General features: G+C 41.5%; 1 protein-coding gene across 4 annotated transcripts in view; it reads left to right on the top strand.

The window, feature by feature from the left end:
• The window catches only part of TNIP3 (TNFAIP3 interacting protein 3), a 243,048-nt gene that overhangs the window by 163,635 nt on the left and 56,729 nt on the right, over positions 1-22,684 (top strand). For 2 of the 4 annotated variants that reach the window (XM_073603408.1, XM_073603389.1), the window contains exons 1-3: positions 9,371-9,571; positions 16,813-16,889; positions 17,747-17,891. In XM_073603408.1, coding sequence (XP_073459509.1) covers positions 9,557-9,571; positions 16,813-16,889; positions 17,747-17,891 — 237 coding nt within the window. In that variant the 5' untranslated portion in view covers positions 9,371-9,556. Of the gene's footprint in view, positions 1-309; positions 405-9,370; positions 9,572-16,812; positions 16,890-17,746; positions 17,892-22,684 lie in introns of those variants that run through there. The other 2 variants (XM_073603402.1, XM_073603394.1) reach the window with 2 other exon arrangements.

Here is a 22,684-nt window from a genome sequence, read left to right as displayed (position 1 = left end):
AAAAAAAACTTTTTGCTTTTATAATACTATTGCTGTGATTTGGTACCCTAAAGGTTCACCACAATGCAGTACCTGTCATATGTTAGTTATTGTTTTAAAATGTAAAATCTACAAAAAAAACCTTCCCTACAGGTGCATGCATGACATTCGTTTTCTAAAGAGAGAGCAAAGCAAAGAGCTTTTTGCATTTGGGCTCTCTCTTTCTGAATGAGACTCTCTACAACAGCCATCTTAATAGACAAAGTGGAATGGGGAAGGAGGAGGATAATTAACTGCCCCGACACATTCAATCATGTGTGTAAATTTCAGCTTGAGCTACTGAGCTTTGAAGAGAGAAGTTAAGAAGAGATTGGAAAACAAAGAGAACACCTGCTGGTTGGATATGAGAATACAATATTTATAAGGTAATTTGCCAGCTCAAGTTATACACTGTTCTATGAATATCTATATTTTAAATTATTGAAATAAAGTCTCAGTAACATAAAAATAGTTGTAATGCAGTGAAGGTTTCATGTCTCCAATGTCATCCTGATGGCCTTGATTTCACCCTCCTCTCACCCAACTCCTCTCTGGAATGCAGTGGTGCACAGGCATGCACAGCTCCTCCTCTGACATCTCAGCTCTCTCATTGTGGAGAAAGAGCCTGGATATGCATACAAAAGTTAGGAGTGCAGCAAGGGGAGAGATAAATACATCAGCAAGTGATGATCCAACCCTATTTCATCCTGTCCACAGCCACTAATATAGACAGGTTGAAACGGAGAGAAAGCAATCACAAGACCTCTGCAAAAAGCCTCCAAAAAAGGCGTTTTTACTAACTTTTTAACTGTCTGCGGGCAAATAGGATTACAGCTGTCTGAATAGGTGCTTAATACTTTTTCATCTTTCTTCTAGCCTTGCCAGCTAGTAGCTAGTATAGCAGGTATTGCTGGTGCATTAGGTAAGACAGACTCCATAGATATCAAAGTGTAGCATTAAATGTAAGCATGGGCAGCTTCATAAATAAATGTAAATACTCGTGTGACCCAAGGATTCATGTTTATGCTGTCAAATAGGAAGGCACATGTTAAATTTTATGCTATAAAGATGTAATCTACTCCATGCTTAGACCTGTAATTACAGCACTTGGGAGAGGAAAGTCTTTTAATACTGATGTACTGCAGCTCTTACATGTCCCATAGCTTTATAAAGAGAAGTGCAAACATAAGACACCAGTGACAGCAAAGCCACAAAACCTACTATGCACTACGGAATTTACAGTATGTCAGGTTAACCAAAATCCAAAGAGACTGAGTGGTTCCCACACCATCATCTAAAGCCATAATGGGAAACATCTAAGCCATCTTCCAATGTAAAGACTGCTGAACACACCAATACAACATTCAACTATAGCAAACTTTAGACGGAAGGGGGTGTAGATTGTTCCACATGACCAAGTAATCTTTTTAACAGTATTACTTGACATGGTTGTTGTGGTTTTATTTCACTGTGTTGCTTAATTAGTGCTTGCAATAGCTGTACTCATTCTTTACAATTTTGGGGAAAACCCCATTTATTTCCTTTCTGTTCTGTCTCTTTTTTTTTTTTTGCAACATGTTTCCTTCTCAGAATTTAACAGATGCTCCAAATTGCACAATTGACTATGCGATGTATAAATATGCGTTCATTTGTTAAAGTAGTTGTAAACCCTTACATATACCCAGTGAAGTGACTGGTCTCAGGTGATACACAGAGTTGGAACAAATCCTCCTGCATAACTTGTAACTGTTTAACATAACTGTTTGTCTGCAGTTTTCTGTTCTCTACATCTGTTCAAAGTCCATAATTTATAACACTCATCTGAGCTGTCAGAAAGCAGAGGGTGGAGAACTGAAACTACACTCTGTAGAGCTCAGCGAGGAGAGCTCTGATAGCTGATTGGAGGGAAGGGACCCCCCTTTACAAAGCACGCAGGAACAGAGCTGAGAAAGTCAATCTGCTGGAGGTCCCTCCTCTGTCACCTTTTTTCTCTTGGTATCTGGAAAACTTGTCAGAAATGATTCATGCTGATAGCAGAGGAGCAAAGCAGCAGACATAAATGACACTTAGTGCTCTTAATTGAGACAAGTACATACTATAGAAGGACATGCTTTGTTAATATGTCATGTCTGAGGTTTTCAACCTTTACAATGCTGCTCCTCCATAGACACAGTATGCTGAATGATTGTTTTTATCATAGGACAGAAAGTATGTTAGTGGCAGGGTCACCAGATATAAAATAAAATAAAATGCAGCCATCACATCTACGGGCTGTTAAAGATACAATATATTTATTTTGTGTTCTTAGGCTTAGATACACTTTAAAGCGGAGGTTCACACAAAAATGGAACCTCCGCTTTTCTGAACCCTCCGGTGTCACATTTAGCACCTTTCAGGGGGGAGGGGGGTGCAGATACCTGTCTAATACAGGTATCTGCACCCACTTCTGGGAATAGACTCCCACGGGAGTCACGCCCCCTCCTGCACCCCCCTGCTGTCTCCTGGGAAACACACAGGTCCCAGGAGATAGCGGGGACCAGTTAAGACGCGCAGCGCGACTCGCGCATGCGCAGTAGGGAACCGGGAAGTGAAGCCGCAACGCTTCACTTCCTGACTCCCTCACCGAGAATGGCAGTGGCAGCAGCCGAGAGCCCAGCGATTGATCGGCTTCGGCTGCCGACATCTCTGGACTCCAGGACAGGTAAGTGTCCGTTTATTAAAAGTCAGCAGCTGCAGTTTTTATAGCTGCTGGCTGTTAATATTTTTTTTGTAGGTGGACTCCCTCTTTAAGATACACCAAGGTCATGTCCTTGAGCTTCTGCATTAGGAAATGTATGTGAGTATAAAGGCAGCATGCCTGATACAATATTTCTGATAAATTAAAACTGCAAGCAGCAGAACCTCTAACAGAACTCTTCAATCAATTCAAGCTAAATTCTGGGCAAAAGTTGTTTTCCCAAGGGGTTGTGCCCACACTGCATGTGTTCACTGCTCCTTTTTTTCTATCAGGGAGTAGAGCAGATATACAGTACTTACCTAATCCTCCGATCGTCCCAGCACAAGACTGGTCCCTGCGGCTCTTGCCTTCCCCCGCGGTCTAGTGGTCTTAGACTGTTCCATCACACCCATAGATCTGTTCTGGACAGGTGGATGTCAGGAACAGTCCACCGCTGGATTATGGGAGAGTTCCATTTGCTGCTGGAGTGGAGGATTAGGTGATCATACAGCTTTCTGGTCATTCCTCAACAAAAAAAGCAGTTAACCCATGCAGTGGGACTGTGCCCAGAGTTGGGCTTTCGTTATGTGCAAATCTTCCCATAGATTGAAATGTATGGTGACTAATAGTTGTTTTCTGCCATAGATAATAAGCACCAGTGCTACTACCGTGTTTCTTGAGTCCTCCTTGCTATTTATTAATTTTATTTTGTACATTATCATTGTTCTTTACAGTGATTTATTAAAGCGCAACTCCAGTCCGAAATGAAATGTAAAAAGCACATGGTTCATCAATTATCTTTCTCCTCAGTCTTGATTCCAAACACATTTCCTAATCCATCCTGCAGTGTAATAGATCCTCAATGAGACAAGCTAATATCCTACCCCTTGTTTTCTTGGGCACTGGTCCTTTCCCTGCCCCTTTGCGTTCTCCAGCCTCTGGAGCCTATGAGAGAGAACCCAACTGCTGTAAGTGTCACCTCCACCAAAAGGTATCCACATTGTGAAGGCAGTGATGTGGATACTCAAAGAAGAACCACAGGAAGTTAAAAAAAAGACTCTAACATCACCTGACACTACAACAGAAGCCAAATTAGCTGCACACTCCGAAATAAGTATTAACAAAGAAGATTGTGGAAGTTCCCCATGGGGTTTTTAAGCAGCAAGCATCGAAAAAAGTTTTTGTAAAAAAATGTTTTTATTAGAAAAATACTCCGAACATAGTTTAAGGACTACAAAGATTTAAAATATGAGCTCCGGTTACACATAAAATTAAGTATATAGGGTACATATACTGGTTATGCTGAACATTTATCACATCATAAATTGCAAGGAGTGTGCTTATATTTCCACTCCAGACAATATCATTAATGGTTGTGGTAATGCTTGCCAATAATAGAGAAGACCCCAAGACCCCAATGCATTTCGACGTTTATAAGGTCATTGTCTTCCTCAGGGGGTCCTTTAGGCTCTGTAAAGGCATCAAAGAAAAAATGATCATATATTCCTTGTATGTCATTGAATGTGGCTATTCTGTAATAACTTGATATTTACACTTGGTACCGTATATACTCTTAACCAGAGTTGTCTTAAAAACACTGAGAAGATCAGAGAAGTCCCCCTCTTCTGATGCTGGACGCCGTTGCACCGTTGTCTCTGCCTGCGCCCCAAAGGGGAAACAGAACCAACCCGTGGGGCTTACGAACGATCACAGATGTGTGGCTCTCCTCCACACTTGGAGGAGAAAGCAGGGAAAGAACAGGACACGTATGAATTCATCATAATAATGAAAAAAAAAGTTTCTTAATGTCTTGTCTCACTTTTGAAAGACCATATGTTACATATGTAAGTTAATTCACTTAGGTGTAAGTAAGGGTTAATGAGACAACAGGATACTAAATATCTACAGATCTATATTGGTATGACATACAGAGCCCCATAGCCTGTGTGTGTAACCAAAAAAAGGAAAGTAAATAAATATTTATTAACGTGAATATAGAACTATACTACATTAAAGCGTTTGTAAAGGTGTTTTTTTTTTTTTTTTAAAATAACAAACATGTTATACTTACCTTCACTGTGCAGCTCGTTCTGCACAGAGTGGCCCCGAACCTGGTCTTCTGGGGTCCCTTGGCGGCTGTTTCAGCTCCTCCCCGCAAGCATTCACCACCTTAAAGGGGTTGTAAAGGTAAAAATTTTTTCACCTTAATGCATTCTATGCATTAAGGTGAAAAAACTTCTGACAGAACCGCCGCCCCCAGCCCCCCCGTTTTACTTACCTGACGCCTCGAAAGTCAGCTTCGCGTTCCCGACATCTGTTCCTCCGCTCACCCTGGCCGCTGATTGGCTGCAGTGGATGGATTGAAAGCAGCGCAGCCATTGGCTCGCGCTGCTGTCAATCACATCCGATGACGCGGCGCGCCGGGGGGCGGGGCCGAGTGATACAGTGAGCGGCTATAGCCGCCGGCTGTATCACGGGAGCGCGCCCGCAAGCACTCACCACCGTGCGAGGGAGCTCGCATTAAGGTGGTGAATGCTTGCGGGGAGGAGCTGAAACAGCCGCCGAGGGACCCCAGAAGACGAGGTTCGGGGCCACTCTGTGCAGAACGAGCTGCACAGTGAAGGTAAGTATAACATGTTTGTTATTTTAAAAAAAAAAAAAAACACCTTTACAAACGCTTTAATGCGAGCTCCCTCGCACGGTGGTGAGTGCTTGCGGGCGCGCTCCCGTGATACAGCCGGCGGCTATAGCCGCTCGCTGTATCACTCGGCCCCGCCCCCCGGCGCGCCGCGTCATCGGATGTGATTGACAGCAGCGCGAGCCAATGGCTGCGCTGCTTTCAATCCATCCACTGCAGCCAATCAGCGGCCAGGGTGAGCGGAGGAACAGATGTCGGGAACGCGAAGCTGACTTTCGAGGCGTCAGGTAAGTAAAACGGGGGGGCTGGGGGCGGCGGTTCTGTCAGAAGTTTTTTCACCTTAATGCATAGAATGCATTAAGGTGAAAAAATTTTTACCTTTACAACCCCTTTAAGTCTATCATATCCCATGATACTGGTGTATTGTAGACTTTTTCTTGTAAAAAAAGTGCAATGTGCTGGAGGGTAAAAGAAAAAAAGAAAAAGAAAAGAAAGAGTGTATTAACAAAACAAATGTGCATGAATATGTGTTTGTTGCACAATCAAGTGACAAAAACGTCAATTTAAAAAAGTAAAAATAAAAAGTAAAAAAAGGTATAAAGGGTAAAAAAAAAAACTCGTTTTAGAGGGATAAGTGATGTGCCAAGTGCAAAGCAATCAACAAAAAATGGAGTGGAAAGAAAATGTGAAAAAAAACGTGAAAAAAATCACAATGCGTGAAGTGGAAAAGGAAAAAAGGAGTGTAAAAAAATATGTTGATCAGTGTATGACAACTTTACAAAGTGAAAAAGGAAAAAATGGCAAACATTTGAATAGTGTGAGTGTTTGTGTAGCTATGTGAATAGGGTGACCAGCGATTAACTGGTCATTCATGAGAATACAAATTAATGAGTAAAGGAATAAAATTAAAGCCTTATTAAGAATTAAAATGGTGCTGAAAAGTAAAAACAAATAAAGCTATTAATTACTAATGGATGCATATGAAAATAATTTGCCTTAGGACTAAATGCCAAGGAGGAAGGGGGCTCACCTAATAGTTCCAAGTGGGAAAGTTATTGGTGTCTATGGCATACCACAGGTAGATGCAGAGTGTCTGATAACCAAGTTTGGCAGACAAGTTCATAATAAGCCTTTAATAGACAGAAAGAAATATTAAACATAAAGAAGATTTTAAAGCAAACTCACAGCGGTGCAACATGACCCTCTGTTTGCATGTGTGCTTACCTCATGGAATGGTTACTGTCTTACTCTGTCAGGGGTTAGCTGAGCTGTCTGAGCCTGGGGTGTCTCTATTTATACTACCTAAATTTGTCCATTATTTCCATCAGCTGTTCACAGCCTGCAGTCCCAACCTACCAAGGGGAGGGGCAGTGGGGAGGCGGTCCCGCGTCCCCTCTGTGGTCATCCCGGCATTCCGACAAGCGGAACACTCCGGAGACCTCCAACACCTCCGCAGTAAAAGTCAAGGCTGGGAACAAGCCGGGCGCACGCGCAATGAGCGCATCCCCGACTGTGGCCGAAGAGTGCCCGCTCGCATGCGCTCCGCCCAGATCCCAGTCCGGTGGTATGTACGGAACGCCGCCGGCAGGGAAAGCAGGCTCCACCTATTGGCAGCAAGGCAATCACTGGTGTTACTACAAAGGGAGACGTAAAACGAACATCTCCCTACCCTGCCGGGAAGCCGCCGAGTCAGTGATTGCAAACCCCAGAGGTCAGGAGAGAGAATGGGATGGTGATCCAGCATCAGGGGGAAAGAAAAAAAGAAAAAAGAACATCAAAAATATGTACATAGTTTTCACAAAAGAGTATACTTCAATGTTCAGGAGTTATACAAAGTTAGAAAATATTTGTTAACATTTATGTATCTACTGAGCAAGACAAGAAGGGTATAAATTACAACAACTGTGCCCAAAAGGATAGATCCAAACTATATTTTTTTCTTTTATGGAAATCATTCCCAAGGGTTTCACCCCTAAAGGGCGAGACAGCCAGAGAGGACATCCTAGTAGAGATTCAAAGGAGTCTTTTTTTGTCACTTGATTGTGCAACAAACACATATTCATACACATTTGTTTTGTTAATACACTCTTTCTTTTCTTTTTCTTTTTTTTCTTTTCCCCTCCAGCACATTGCACTTTTTTACAAGAAAAAGTCTACAATACACCAGTATCATGGGATATGATAGACTTAATGTGCTCATAGTATAGTTCTATATTCACGTTAATAAATATTTATTTACTTTCCTTTTTTTGGTTACACACACAGGCTATGGGGCTCTGTATGTCATACCAATATAGATCTGTAGATATTTAGTATCCTGTTGTCTCATTAACCCTTACTTACACCTAAGTGAATTAACTTACATATGTAACATATGGTCTTTCAAAAGTGAGACAAGACATTAAGAAACTTTTTTTTTTATTATTATGATGAATTCATAGGTGTCCTGTTCATTCCCTGCTTTCTCCTCCAAGTGTGGAGGAGAGCCACACATCTGTGATCGTTCGTAAGCCCCACGGGTTGGTCTTGTTTCCCCTTTGGGGCGCAGGCAGAGACAACGGTGCAACGGCGTCCAGCATCAGAAGAGGGGGACTTCTCTGATCTTCTCAGTGTTTTTAAGACAACTCCGGTTAAGAGTATATACGGTACCAAGTGTAAATATCAAGTTATTACAGAATAGCCACATTCAATGACATACAAGGAATATATGATCATTTTTTCTTTGATGCCTTTACAGAGCCTAAAGGACCCCCCGAGGAAGACAATGACCTTATAAACGTCGAAATGCATTGGGGTCTTGGGGTCTTCTCTATTATTGGCAAGCATTACCACAACCATTAATGATACTGCCTGGAGTGGAAATATAAGCACACTCCTTGCAATTTATGATGTGATAAATTTTCAGCATAACCAGTATATGTACCCTATATACTTAATTTTATGTGTAACCGGAGCTCATATTTTAAATCTTTGTAGTCCTTAAACTATGTTCGGAGTATTTTTCTAATAAAAACATTTTTTACAAAAACTTTTTTCGATGCTTGCTGCTTAAAAACCCAATGGGGAACTTCCACAATCTTCTTTGTTAAAAAAAAGACAAGATGGATTGTAATGTGACCTGGCCTCAGGTAAGTAAAATGGGCATTTGCATATTTATTTTTTTCATACCAGTAGTTAGTTGGTGGGGGTTGCTAATATCCTAGAATTGGGCTTTACATAAACCTAAACAATGAAGTTATTATATGTGTAATGCCGTGTACACACGAGCAGAATGTCCAACAGAAAAAGTCAGGCGGGAGCTTTTCATCGTATATTCCGATCGTGTGTATGCCCCATCGGAACTTTTATGTCGAAAATTCTGATGGACCTAGAAAGAGAACATATTCTAAGTTTTTCCGACGGAACCAATTCCTATCGGGAAAACCACTCGTCTGTATGCTGTTTCGACGTACCAAAAACGACGCATGCTCTGAAGCAAGTACGAGACAGAAGCTATTGGCTACTGGCTATTGAACTTCCATTTTCTAGTCCCGTCCTACTTGTTGTATGTCACTGCGTTCTGGATGGTCAGAATTTGGTGTGACTATGTGACCATGTGACTGTGTATGCAAGACAGCTTGAGCAGAATTCCGTCGGAACTCCGTTGGAAAAACCTTCAGAGTTTATTCCGACGGGAAAACCGGTCGTGTGTACAGGGCATAAGAGAGTCTTCAAATCTTTATTACCTTCAATGAACAGTCTCATGCACAGCAGTTTTACTATGAATTGTAACTCAAGCAAGTTCCTAGAAGCAGATAAAATTATGTATTTGTTACAGTAAATGGAGAGATAATCATTGACATTTATGTGCCCTGGTTTACAGTTGTTTCAGTCTGCAGGTTGGAGGACTTCCTCTAGTGTTCCCCCCTAGACGTGGGTGTGTGGGTGTTCCTTTATTTATACCGAGCAGAAGGGAATCCTTTATACACATGTACAAAGTTTACTTTCTGTTTAATAAGAAAAAGATGTGGGTAGGAGCTTAAGCAGTTAGTAATAACATTACTGGTAAAGGCTCTCTGAAGGGGGTTTTCTTAGTGTGGGGGTGTTTTGATTTGATATGTACCTTTCCAGCAATTACTTTATCATCAACATGAAGTTTGAAATACTCACAAATTAGTATAGTGGTTGCTTCGGCCGAAGACAGGATGGAATATGAAAATGTAAGTTTAATTTATCATATACTCTACATTTTTTATTTGATCTTTTGTTGGTTTACATTGTAATTCTTTATCAAATTATCTATTTATGAGTACAAAAAGGTTCTATGGTTGTGTCATTTTACCTCAATGCTACTATATCTATACAGTGTACATGTGCTTGTTTTTTATCATTAACCACTTCAATACGGGGCACTTAGACACCCTCCTCCCCAGACCAATTCTCAGCTTTCAGTGCTGTCGCAGTTTGAATGACAATTCAGCGGTCATGCTACACTGTACCCAAACTAAATTTTTATCATTTTGTTCCCACAAATAGAGCTTTCTTTTGGTGGTATTTGATCACCTCTGCAGTTTTTATTTTTTGCTAAACAAATAAAAAAAGACTGAAAATTTTGAAAAAAATAAAAGTTTTGCTTTTGTTTCTGTTAAAAAAAATTTGTAAATAAGTAAGTTTTCTCTTTCACTGATGGGCACTGATAGGGCGGCTCTAACAGGCACTGATACGGCGGCACCGATGAGGTGGCACCAATGAACGGGCACTGACGGGCACTGACGGTGGGCATTGATATGCGGCACTGATGGGCACTGGTAGGCGGCACTGATGGGTGGCACTGATATGCAGCACAGATGGGCATTGATAGGCGGCACTGATGGGCACTCATGGGTGGCACTGGGTGGCACTGGTTGGCACTGATAGGTGACACTGGGCACTGAAAGGCGGCACTGCTGGGCACTGATGGGCACTAATAGGGTGGCACTGATTGGCGGCACTGATAGGCGGCACTGCTGGGCACTAATAGGCGGCACTGCTGGGCACTGATGGGCACTGATGCGTGGCACTGATGGGCACTGATACGTGGCACTGATACGCAGCACTGATATGCAGCACTGATAGGCATCCCTGGTGGCACTGGCAGTGGTAGGCATTAGAGTGGGCACTGATTGGCAGCTGCCTGGGCACAGATTGGCAGCTGCCTGGGCACAGACTGGTATTTCCCTGGTGGTCTAGGGGGCATACCTGGTGGTCCATGTGGTGGCCATCCTGGTGGTCCTGGGCGGCTTCCCTGGTGGTCCTGGGTAGGATCTGAGGGGGGCTGTGCTAATAAACAATCAGCACAGACCCCCTCTGTCAGGAGAGCAGCCAATCGGATCTCCTCTACTCGCGTCTGTCAGACGCGAGTGAGGAAAAGCCGATCACGGCTCTTCCTATTTACATCGTGATCAGCCGTGATTGGACACGGCTGATCACGTGGTAAAGAGTCTCCGTCAGAGACTCTTTACCTAGATCTGTGTTGCAGGGTGTCAGAATGACACCCCGCAACAACGATCGCCACGATGCGTGCCTAGCAGCTCGATATCCTGATCACGTCATATGACGTCTGGTCAGGAATATCAAACCACTTTGCCGCCGTCATTTTGTAATAGGGCTGCTCGTGCATTACTATGGCTGCTCGTGCATTACTATGTAAGTTTATATGTAATTTTTTTCTAGTTCAATGCAATCACTCCCACGTGAAGTGTGATAGGTAGATAACCAGGGTTTCAATTTGGCTGATGAAAAAAACATTTAATTTGCCCGCTCAGCCAACCGAAAACAGCCAGAGTTGGCGGCAAACCCTATGTCCCCACAAAGCTGAACCTCATCTCTAGTGTTGAATAATGTGTAACATTAAATATACTTAGGGTGTGACAAGGTGCCTTCATTTTCCTCCACGTGTCACTTAGTAGGTGATGGCATTTTCATCTGTTCTGCAGGTACACACATTAATGCCTGATTTAGATATTTCAAAACATGCAGCCAAGCTAACCTTTCAATCTCAGTAACTTTTTGTTTGGCATACTGATACACCCTAGCAGGACACCAAAGGGGTAAAAGAAATGCATGTTTGGGAGGGTAGGGAAGGCACTGAGAGGGGAAAAAAAGACACAGTACAAGGATACATTGAAGGAGGAGGAAATAATATAGGGGAATACAAGGTGAAGGAGAGGAACATTATAAAGGGATGCAGTGCCTGGGGTAAGGGTGAGGAGCAGTACATGGAAGATCATTAAGGTGGAGAAAAGAAGCAGTACTGCAAAAGCACACTGTATAAGGAGGCCCTGTAAATGAAAGGGAAAACCAGTACAGAGGTGGCTGGAAGGAGAAGAGAGTTGCAGGAGCAGTATGGGGGATGGAGGGGCACTGTAGGTCAATGAAAGGAGCAATAAAGAAGAGAGGTAAACGTACAGTTTAGATCATCCAAATACATTCCAGTTGTATGAGAACAAAAGGTTTGCAATATATTACAGTTTGCTTTTCTTTCTAAAGCAATTACAACCTGATAACAAAAGCATATTCCTTGCCATTTGCTGCAGAGTGGGACCCTTGCTCTTTGTGGGGAAGAAGTGATCTCTCTGCAAAGGTCCAGCACACTGCCTACTGGGTTAGACCTATAGTTGTGCAATCAGCATAGCTCATACTATCTACTGACTCAGTAAGGTGCATGTCAGTTCTCTGCAGAGACATCACTGCTTCTCCATAGAGAGCATGGGCCCCATTCAGCAGAATGTTGTCAGAACACAGGCTTTCTATCCATGATGTATTTGCATTCAACTGTAAAATATATTTTGCTTTATGCTCCAGGAATATATTTAGCTGATTTAAATGAATAGCTGAATTGCATTTTAGATATGTTGCAAATACAGACTAATAATGGCAAGACGATAGATAGATAGATAGATAGATAGATAGATAGATAGATAGATAGATAGATAGATAGATAGATAGATAGATAGATAGATAGACGTATATTAGGGATGAGCAGAGTAATATTAGTGGAATACATCTCACAACAAAATTATGGAAATTTCACCAAAACCGAAACGCATTGAGCTGCTTAAGTGAAATTGTCTTGAAAAAAATCAGCTTAAAAAGTTTGGTTCTTTGGGCTTTATTTGAGTTAGTTTTGTTTATTTCATCAAGTATACTTTGCATTTGTATGTTTACCTTGGTTTGGGTGTATTTGTTAAATGTGCACTACTCCTTTAATTATTTTTTTTTTGTTTAACTTTAATTTTCACTGCCTGCTTTTTTGTTCTTTCTATGAAAAAAAATGAAAATAAAGAAATCAAAGAGGGATAATTTTTGGAACAATGTCTAGGAGAGTTAAAAAGTGCCTCTGGGACCTTAAGGGGCCATTTGAACCTGAGTGGATTCGAGTGCATCCTTGCAGGCCAACTAAAACCATCAATTTAGTTGATCGCCAATGGCCCGTACACACGATCAGAAAATCGTACGAAAAATACAGCGTTCGAAGCGATCATACAATAATCTGATCGTTAGTACACAGCTTTCGAGAGCCAATCATGACAATTCATGTGAAATTATCTGATGGGAGTAGCACGAAAAATGTTCCCATACGATACCAGATCTTACAATTTTCATTTAACCAGTACAGATATACAGTATATACATTATTAATTTAGGCACTACCAACACATTGAACAGAATTTTACTAAGTATGCAGAATTATTTACATGAGATCATGTGCATGAAGCATCTCAAATCTACCTACCACAAGCATTTAATCACATAAAGCCTGAAGTCAATATAGAAAGGTGCCTTATACTAGTGATAGGCAGAACACCCCAGGGTTCTGCTCTACTCCATAACAGGGAAAAAGTTCTGACCAGAACCCTATTAAAGTCTATGGGGCCAGAACTCAAAAAATCAAAAGTCCCCATTTTTAAGACTTATATGCAAGTTATTGGCCATAAAAAGGATATGGGGGCCTGGGTATTGCCCTGGGGGACATGTACCAATGCAAAAAAAATGCTTGAAGTGAAACAATAAAAATGAAAAATTCCTTTTAAATATAATGCCTAGGGGGTCCCCTTAGTCTGTCTGTAAAATAGCCCATATGTACCATGTACAGTATAGAACCTGCTGCAGCAAGACTGACATTTATAAAGAAAAAAAATGACATTTAAATAGATTTTCCCTGCAAGCTTTCTTTATTTTGTAAACAAGGGCTTGGGGAGCCAGTTTGTATGATGAGGTCACATTTTAGTGCACACAGATGCTGCTGGCCCCTCGTAATGGCATGGGAACGTCTGCTTATTACACAAATTTACTAGATAATAGGAAATGAGTGATTGGATACACTTTATTTAATGAAATGCGGTGCTTGGTGCACTATAAACTGTGTACAATTGCGCACTGACACTGACACAAATTAAAAGACTAAAAAAAAGTTAATAAAAAAAGGGGAACACCAGCGTCATAGTAGAACAAACTGTGGCTGACAATTTAAAAAAAGGGGGCAGGGGAAAAACAAAATTAATAAAAAAAAAAAAAAAGGACACAGTGACAAGAAAAAAAAATGATTGTGGTGCTTGGAACATTACAAACTGTGTACAATTGGGGACTGCTGCTGATACAAATTGAAAAACTAAAAATATATATATATATATTATTATTACTTTTTATTTTTTTTATAAAAAAGGGGGAACACCAGCGTCGCAGTAAGACAAACTGTGGTTGCCAATTTAAAAAAGGGGAAGCCAGGGATCAACAAAAATAATATAAAGAAAAAGGATGCAGTGACAAAGAAAACAAATGAAATGTGGTGCTTGGTACACTATAAACTGTGTAAAATTGGGGACTGCCGCACTACACTGACACTACACTAACAATCTACACTACAGTCACAATAACACTAACTATCACTGAGCCCAACAACACAATGGAAAAGGTTCCTGTGAGAAGAAACCAATGTTGCCAACCTACGAGATTGAAATTTACTGACACAACACCCAAAATTTACTGGCACGGCCACGTTTTTACTGGCATTTCCAAAAGTTACACAATTGCAGTTTTAAGTGCACATTTCAGTAGTTAGACAACAAGTAAGTACAATATGCAATTAGCAATGTGATATATGGTAGATATTAAGGCAAAAAACATATTTATTTTATTTTGGATATAGTAAGTAGCTCAGGGACAAGACTCAGGAGGGCAGTGTGCAGCTGCACAGATCACGACACCACACATCCCCTTCTGAATCACAGTGGCAGTCTCTTTCCACTGTAGGTGGTCCCTTCAGCCTACTCCAGTCCAAACAGTTCCGCTACCGGCTTGCCTTGCTCCTATCCCGCAGACACACACGAGGCTCTGGCCACACCGCTCTGTTCCCTTGCACCATGACATCACACAACACACCAGTGCCCCCTAAACACAGGCACTCAAATGGTATCCATATGTTTTACTGCCAACCTTTTCCTGTTACTGGCATTTATTGGCAGGAGAAAAGTGCCTGTTTTTTACTGGCTGCCAGTAAAAATACTGACGGTTGGCAACACTGGAAGGAACCTTTTATAGTGTGGGGTGGGACTATGAGCACTGCACCATGATTGGGCAAAGTCATCATGACTTTGTCCTATCAGGACTCTGACAGTGTTCAGTGCTCTTATTGAGAAAAGCCTGGCACCTGACTAGCGATCAGGTGCATTACTTCAGCCAATCAGGGCCCTAGAACGCACTGTGCAGCACAAAGTACATTGTGGGTCATTCTGTGAGCGAATATCCTGCCAAGTGCCCCTCAGATTCGAACCAATGCTCAGCTTGAACAGCTCGCCCATCTCTACTTATAACCAACTAGTATTTTCTGGCATTGTGGAAATAAACCACAGTTCCTGCAGTGATAAGCATATCAATTACACTTATCTTTCCCTATGTTTGATACAGCAGAGGAACAAATCTCCTTCCCAAATGCACACTGCTGTGTTTGGGACCATACACCTGCATCCACATGCCTGTGAAACTAAGACGTGCGGCTATGTTCCTACAGTTGCTCCATCCCCATAGTGTAACATAGGCTTCTTGCACACAGCTTTAACCACATAAAAAATAAATCTGGTCCACACTGTACAGACCGCATTACCCATCTGAATGAGCCCCAAGACCTCATTTACATACAGATTTTTCTTTATTACCTCTATATAGTTTTATCTTTTAGATTTAGCAGGGATTTTATGATGTGGAAAGCCAGGAACATTATGTTGTGTTTTTGTCCACTAATAATTACTTTATTGTAAATAAATATATGCAAATGAAGAGCTGAAATAACTCTTTAGTCACTTGGAGTATCTTGGCACATGGTGGGAGTATCTTGGAGCATGGTGGGGCTTCAAGCTATGTCTCTGGGTACACACATTGATGCCTGATTTAGATAATTTAAAACATGCTGCCAATCTAACCTCTCAATCTCAGTGACTTTTGGCTGGCATGCTGATACAATCTGGCAGGACACCAGAGTTGAAGAATAAATGGGGGCAGAGGGTGGGCATTAGAAGGGGAAAAGGGACATAGTACAGGGGAACACTGAAGAAGGAGGAGAGAAAAATGCTGGGGAATACAATGTGAAGGAGAAGAGCATTATGAAGAGATGCTTGATGTAAGGGTGAGGACTGGTACATTTATAATAATGAAGGTGGAGAAAAGAAACAGTACTCTATAAGCGCACTGTATAAAGAGGCTTTGTGGATGAAAGGGAAAACCAATATAGAAGGATTTGGAAGGGAAAGAGAGTAGCAGGAGCAGTATGGGAGATGCAGGGGCAATGTAGTTTAGATCAGCCAAATACATTCCATGTGTATGAAAACAAAAGTGTATGCAATATCTTACAGATTGTAGGTCTCTCTGAGGCAGTTACTGTACAACTTGATAACAAAAGCCTAATTCCTTTCCAGTATTTGAAGAGTGGTACACTTGACTTTTGTGGGGAAGCAGTAATCTTTCTGCAAATGTCCTATACGCCACCTAGTCAGACCTATAGTTCTGCAATCAGCAAAGCCCATACTATGAACTGATATGTACTATTCTCTGCAGAGGAATTATTGCTTCCCCACAGAGAATGTGGGTCCCATTTAGCAGCATGCTGTCTGGGCACAGGCTTTTTACTCATGATGTAGTTGCTTTTAAATGTAAACTATATTTTGTTTTATGCACCAGGAATATATTTCACTGGTTTAAATGTATGGTTCAATTGGGTTTTAGATATGTTGCAAATATTTTCATGACAATAGATAGATAGATAGACAGATAGATAGATAGATAGACAGACAGACATTATACTAAGAACTTCAGAAAGAACTTCAGATGTGTAAGCTATCAGAACACTGTTACAATGCATAAAAATCTGTTAGAATGTGTGGCTATACTGGGCTGATACTAGTGTAATGAAATGTGTCATTTTTTGCAGCCACTACACAAAGCAGAAAAAAAGAATTTTCAAATGTATGGACTGAAGATAAATGGAGAAACTGTGGACTCAGATAGGTAATTATTTTTTAATGTATAGCTATATAAAAAAATAAATAAATAAATAAATATTTAGCTTTGAAAACAGTAAGAAAAGGGTGAGAATGCCTGTCAGCGGGGGAAATGTGTACACCTCTATCCAGCTGCCTTTGCAGCTTATAGGAGGGCAGTAAAAAAAAAAAAGGTGTCTCAACTGATTGGTTTTACCCCTCACCCCTATCCTCCAACCACAAGTCTAAAAAAGCCCTAGGACTTTGCACAACCATATCGTTTAAGTGTGAAAACAAATTCTACAGACATTTTCTATTTTTTTAATGATTTGAGCACTAAACGTTTTGATAACCTGACTAGATATTGCATATTGTTACAGTTCACCTGACCCCCTTCCCTTTTTTAATTTTTAGCATTTCTCAGCTGGGAATGTAATGGCCCCAGAGGGGTGTTCTATGATGCCCTGCGCTCACCAGATGCCTGTTGAATAACATTGGGCATCCATAAGATGAAGAAGGACCCAACTGTAGAACCAACCGCTCAGTGGGGGGTAGCACAGTTTAAAGGGAAGCAGAGAAGTGTTTTTATTTTAAGATTTGGCAAATTATTTTTAATTTTAATTCTAATTTTTAAAGTGAAGCTAGAGATGAAGATGCTAATTAATTGTACAATGAAAGATATTCAAGACTGGCTAAACAGAATTACAATATTTGCTAGATGAGGAATATGTCACATATACAGTATTTTAGTGGATGAGGCAATTATCACAACGCATCTGTTTTTCAAATGTGCCTTTGGCTGTTTGCCTGGGCTTCTGCTTTCATTTTGTTGTGTTCAAATTATGATATATTTCAACCAATTACATACTTGGTATATACAAATAGGTGTGAGAGTGCTGAACTAAATGAGGATATCAGAAGACAGATTCAGCAGAAAAATATGTTTGATAAAGCAGAGGAAGCTTTGCTTGTTTCCAGAACTCAAACCCTATATCAAAGGAACTTATGTCACGATGGAATGCTCACACAGGTAATGCTTTATATTTTTGTGTACAAACTTTCAGTGACAAAGGTATTTTACATTGTATAAAAGGCTTTTTGGTTTATATAAAGTGAATAAACAAAAACACCAAGCGCAATAATGTTCTAGCGTGACATATACAATCAAATAAGTGTAAATCAAATGTATCTGAATGCACGTGCAATTAATTAAATAAAAAAATAAAAAATTTGTTGGATTGACAATGATATCAAGCTGCTATCAATTATATAGTGGTCAGAATCCCCTAAAAATTAAAGCATATAACATAGATTGATGCGCTCTGATACAAAGTTCAATCAATGTGAAAAAAATTGCTACCAAATCGCTAAAAAAATTGCATATATATAAAATCGCAAATATATGAAAAAATCGCAAATATTTAAAAACTGTGTTCCTCCAGTTATACAAATCCACTGGAAGTGGTGCGATATCTCCAAAGTAAACTAAGCAACAATTGTGTATAAATATACTAAAAATGCATTTACAAATAGTAATCAATCCAAATTAGTGCCAATAAATAAATAAATTAGATATATTCCCTGTGATAAGTGTTGAATCTTCCGTAATAAAAAATAAATAAATGATAAACTTATAAAGGTGCAATATATATACAATTGATGAGTATAAATAGATAAATAGTGCCAATAGAATCTGATTAAATATAGATGATTAAATTAATGAGATAGGATAAGTAGCAGGTGACAGTTCAATCCTCAGTAATCTGGGATATCTGGATTTCTGCAGTACTTATTTGTTCACCCTCTGAGCTATTTCTTCCACAGCCACAATGAATGGTAATTTTCTCAGTATCAAGTGGTTTTATGTAAAATAAACAAAGAGAGAAAACATTGCGCAATATTGTTACAATAAAAGTTCACAGGCAAAACAGCACAGGGATACACTCACGTGTGCCTGACTTGTTTGCTTGCTTGCTTTTTGGGTTACATAACTTTCACTAAGACCCCATTCACACTTGCAATTAGGACCGTCTGTGAATATAGCCAGCACAAATTTGTGCAGCACTTGGAGTCATAGATATGTGCCAAGAACTGTGGCAGCTCAGCCTGTACAAAGCAGTAAGAGGCTGACAAGAGATGTCAGAGCCATACACCACTCTTTGCATGTATTTACACATCCAGCAAATTGCAATTAGAGATAGATGACTGGCCCTGGACACAGGCAGATTGCATCCAGGACCAGTCACCTGTCCTTAACTGCAGGTAAACATTGTATGTGCACATACATGCAATCAGAGACCGACTGTTACGGCTCCAATCAGCATGTCATTGCTTTGTACAGACTGAGCAGCCACAGTTGTTGGCACTGTGAGTCCAGGTGCAGATATCTACAGGATATTACCACAGGAATCCCTTAAGGCCCACACACACGATAATAAAATCTGAAGTAAAATTTTGGCCGATTAGCAGATCGTTAGTATAGTGCTTTTGACAGCCGATTTAGACTTTTTGGACGACAAAACCTGAAGGTGCAGGTTATAAAATTTTTATCGTAAGTGAACAAAACGTCCGATTATTATTTATATAGTACAGTTTTTGTCCGAAATAAATAGTAAGAGCAAGACTATGCATGCTCGGAAACGGAAGAATACATTACAAAACAATTTAACACATTACATCACTTCCAAAGTTGTATTCTGTTGTACAAGAATTTTCATACATTGAGTAACCTGTTCATTTTCTATATGAGACTAGCATGCAACAAAAAACACGATTATTCGTCTGATAATCTCATCGTGTGTACCAGGCTTCAATCACAATTTTGAATATGGCCTAAAACTTTGGATTCCGAGCATAACTCATTCCAGAAACATGCTTGTAATCCAAAGTACTTGTATATCAAAGCAAATTGAAGAATATCAAAGAATTAATGGAAACTCAAATCATTCGTTCTACAACCATTCATTCATAGGTCCTTCAGTTTATAGTCCATATAAATAGATTATAGCAATGTGACCAGGTTGTGTAACCATCAAATGTCCATCCACAAATGGAAGCCTCCACAAGGGGATTAGAAGCAAAATCCAGCAGGAGCTACAGAGTATAAAAGAGAAGAGAGGCGGCTCTAAGTGTAACAATATGTTACTAAATGTTGTACCTTCATTAAATGTAACCATATTACTACACTCTCTCCTCTTTTATGCTCAGTTGTTACATGACGCTAGGGATGAGCTTCGTTTTCGACACACATGTTCAACTCGAACATCGTGTGTTCGGTCGTTCGCCGAATTACGATCGTTATGGGCCATTCGCGACAAATTCGAGTGGCGCGTCACGGCCTATAATTCACTGCGGCATCGCAGTGCATTGCTGGCTGATGATTGGCCAAGCATGCACTACGACCCGCATGCTTGGCCAATCACAGCGCTGTGTGTACAGAGAGCCATAATTGGCCAAAGCCAAGGAGGCTTTAGCCAATTATGGCTCAGGGGGTTTAGTACATGCCCCACACTATATAAGGTCGCCTCTGTGGCGGCCTTGTGTAGTGTGTTGCGGTGGAGACTGGAGAGAGATAGACAGAGAGACAGTGTAATTTGATTTAAGTTAGATAGAGTAGGCAGGTCAAGTCAGTTAGTTGTGTATTGTGTGTATATATCCCAGGTGTTTTATATATTTATATATATATATATATATATATATATATATATATATATATACACTGTATTCAGTTTAGCTAGATCTATTCCTGTTATTCTCTTCCTAATATACTGACAGGCAGGCAGGAGTTTTTACAGTATTTCCAGTTGCACCTACAGTATAGCTACCTGAAGCCAGATGCTTGTGTAGGCTCTTGACGTATTTCCAGTTACTGTACTGTGTACCCTGCACAGTTGCACCTACAGTATAGCTACCTGAAGCCAGATGCTTGTGTAGGCTCTTGATGTATTTCCAGTTACTGAACTGTGTACTCTGCACAGTTGCACCTACAGTATAGCTACCTGAAGCCAGGTGCTTGTGTAGGCTCTTGATGTATTTCCAGTTACTGTACTGTGTACCCTGCACAGTTGCACCTACAGTATAGCTACCTGAAGCCAGGTGCTTGTGTAGGCTCTTGACGTATTTCCAGTTACTGTACTGTGTACCCTGCACAGTTGCACCTACAGTATAGCTACCTGAAGCCAGGTGCAGGTGTTCTCATACTAATAATATTACAGGCAGGCAGTTGATTCTGGTAGCTGCAGTATAATTGGTATATATATATATACATCACAGTTTTGTGCAGCTACATCTCACTGCAGGCCAATAGTATGTCTGGAAGGCCAACAAGGAGAGGCAGACAGTCACAAGCCAATAAAAGAGGGCAAGCAGGCTCTGTGTCTAGAGGCAACAGTGCTGGTCCTGGACACAGTGCATCCTCATCAGCACATGGCTGTGGGACACGCTTGGCCTTTTTTTTCGGCAGCTGACCGTGTTGAGCCACAACATGCCGAAGACTTAGTCGAGTGGATGACCAAGCCGTCCTCATCCTCCTCATCCTCTCTCACCCAGGCTCAGGGTACTTTGTCTGGCAAAGCAGCTGCCAACGCGGCCTCTTCCCTTGGCTCAGTGCCATCAGTGACTCCTTCACTAGCCCCACCATGTCTTCCTGAGGAGTCCCCCGAACTGTTTGACCACAGTGTTGGGTACATGCTCCAGGAGGATGCCCAGCGTTTTGAAGGCTCCGATGATGGTACTCAGCTAGAGGAAGGCAGTAACGTGAGCCCAGACAGAGGGGGTGCCCAAGAAGGACAGCAATCTGGCAGTCATGTTCCCCCTGCTGCAGCATACTGCCAGGTTTGCTCCAGTGATGAGGAGGGAGGGGATGATGAGATCACTGACTCCACGTGGGTGCCTGATAAGAGAGAGGAGGAGGAGGAGGCACATCACCAATGAGACAGGATGCCCTCCAGGGGCCAGCCTAAGGGCAGCACACTGACTGCATCACACCGCAGAGCTCCGCATGTGCAGGGCGCTGCTGTCTCTGCACATTATTCCAAAAGTTCTTTGTTGTGGGCCTTTTTTGAGACGAGTGCATCAGATTGCACTGCTGCTATTTGCAACATATGTCTCATGCATATCTCGCGTGGCCAAAACATCTCCCGCTTGGGCACCACATGCTTGACCAGACATGTTGACCTGCCATGCAGTTCGTTGGCAAACCTACCTAAAAGACCCACACCAAAGAACAAAGAGGACCTCTCCTTGCTCCTCATCAGCTGGGATCTCCAACCCCACTATACCTTCAATCCTCTCTGAGACCTGCACTGAGATGAATTAAGGTGTAGAATTAGGTGTGTCACAGCCAAGTACGTGCGGGCAATCTGCGGGTACACCAATGTCAGATTGTACCAGGCAAATTTCCCTGCCCCAGCTGCTGCACCGCAGAAAGAAGTTCGCTCCCAGCCATCCACATGTCCAGCGGTTGAATGCTAGCTTGGCAAAATTGCTAGCACTTCAAATGCTACCTTTTCAGTTGGTAGACTCTGCCCCCTTCCGTGAGATTGTGGAATGTGCGGTTCCTCAGTGGCAGGTTCCCAAACGCGACTTTTCTCACGGCGATTCCGGCTCTCTACCGGCAAGTGGAAGACAATGTCTTGGCCTCGCTGGACAGGGCGGTCAGCGGTAAGGTGCATATTACCGGTGACTCATGGTCCAGCAGGCATGGACAGGGACGCTACCTAAGTTTCACGGCTCATTGGGTGACTCTGCTGGCAGCTGGGAAGGATGCAGGACAAGGTGCAGTAGTGTTGGAGGTTGTTCCACCACCACGCCTCCAAAATGTCA

Source organism: Aquarana catesbeiana, linkage group LG01 (assembly GCF_042186555.1).
Source record: "Aquarana catesbeiana isolate 2022-GZ linkage group LG01, ASM4218655v1, whole genome shotgun sequence".
In the NCBI taxonomy this organism is placed as follows: Eukaryota; Metazoa; Chordata; class Amphibia; order Anura; family Ranidae; genus Aquarana; species Aquarana catesbeiana.
Note: the sequence above shows the minus strand (reverse complement) of the source record. Positions and strands in the feature narration are given on the sequence as shown.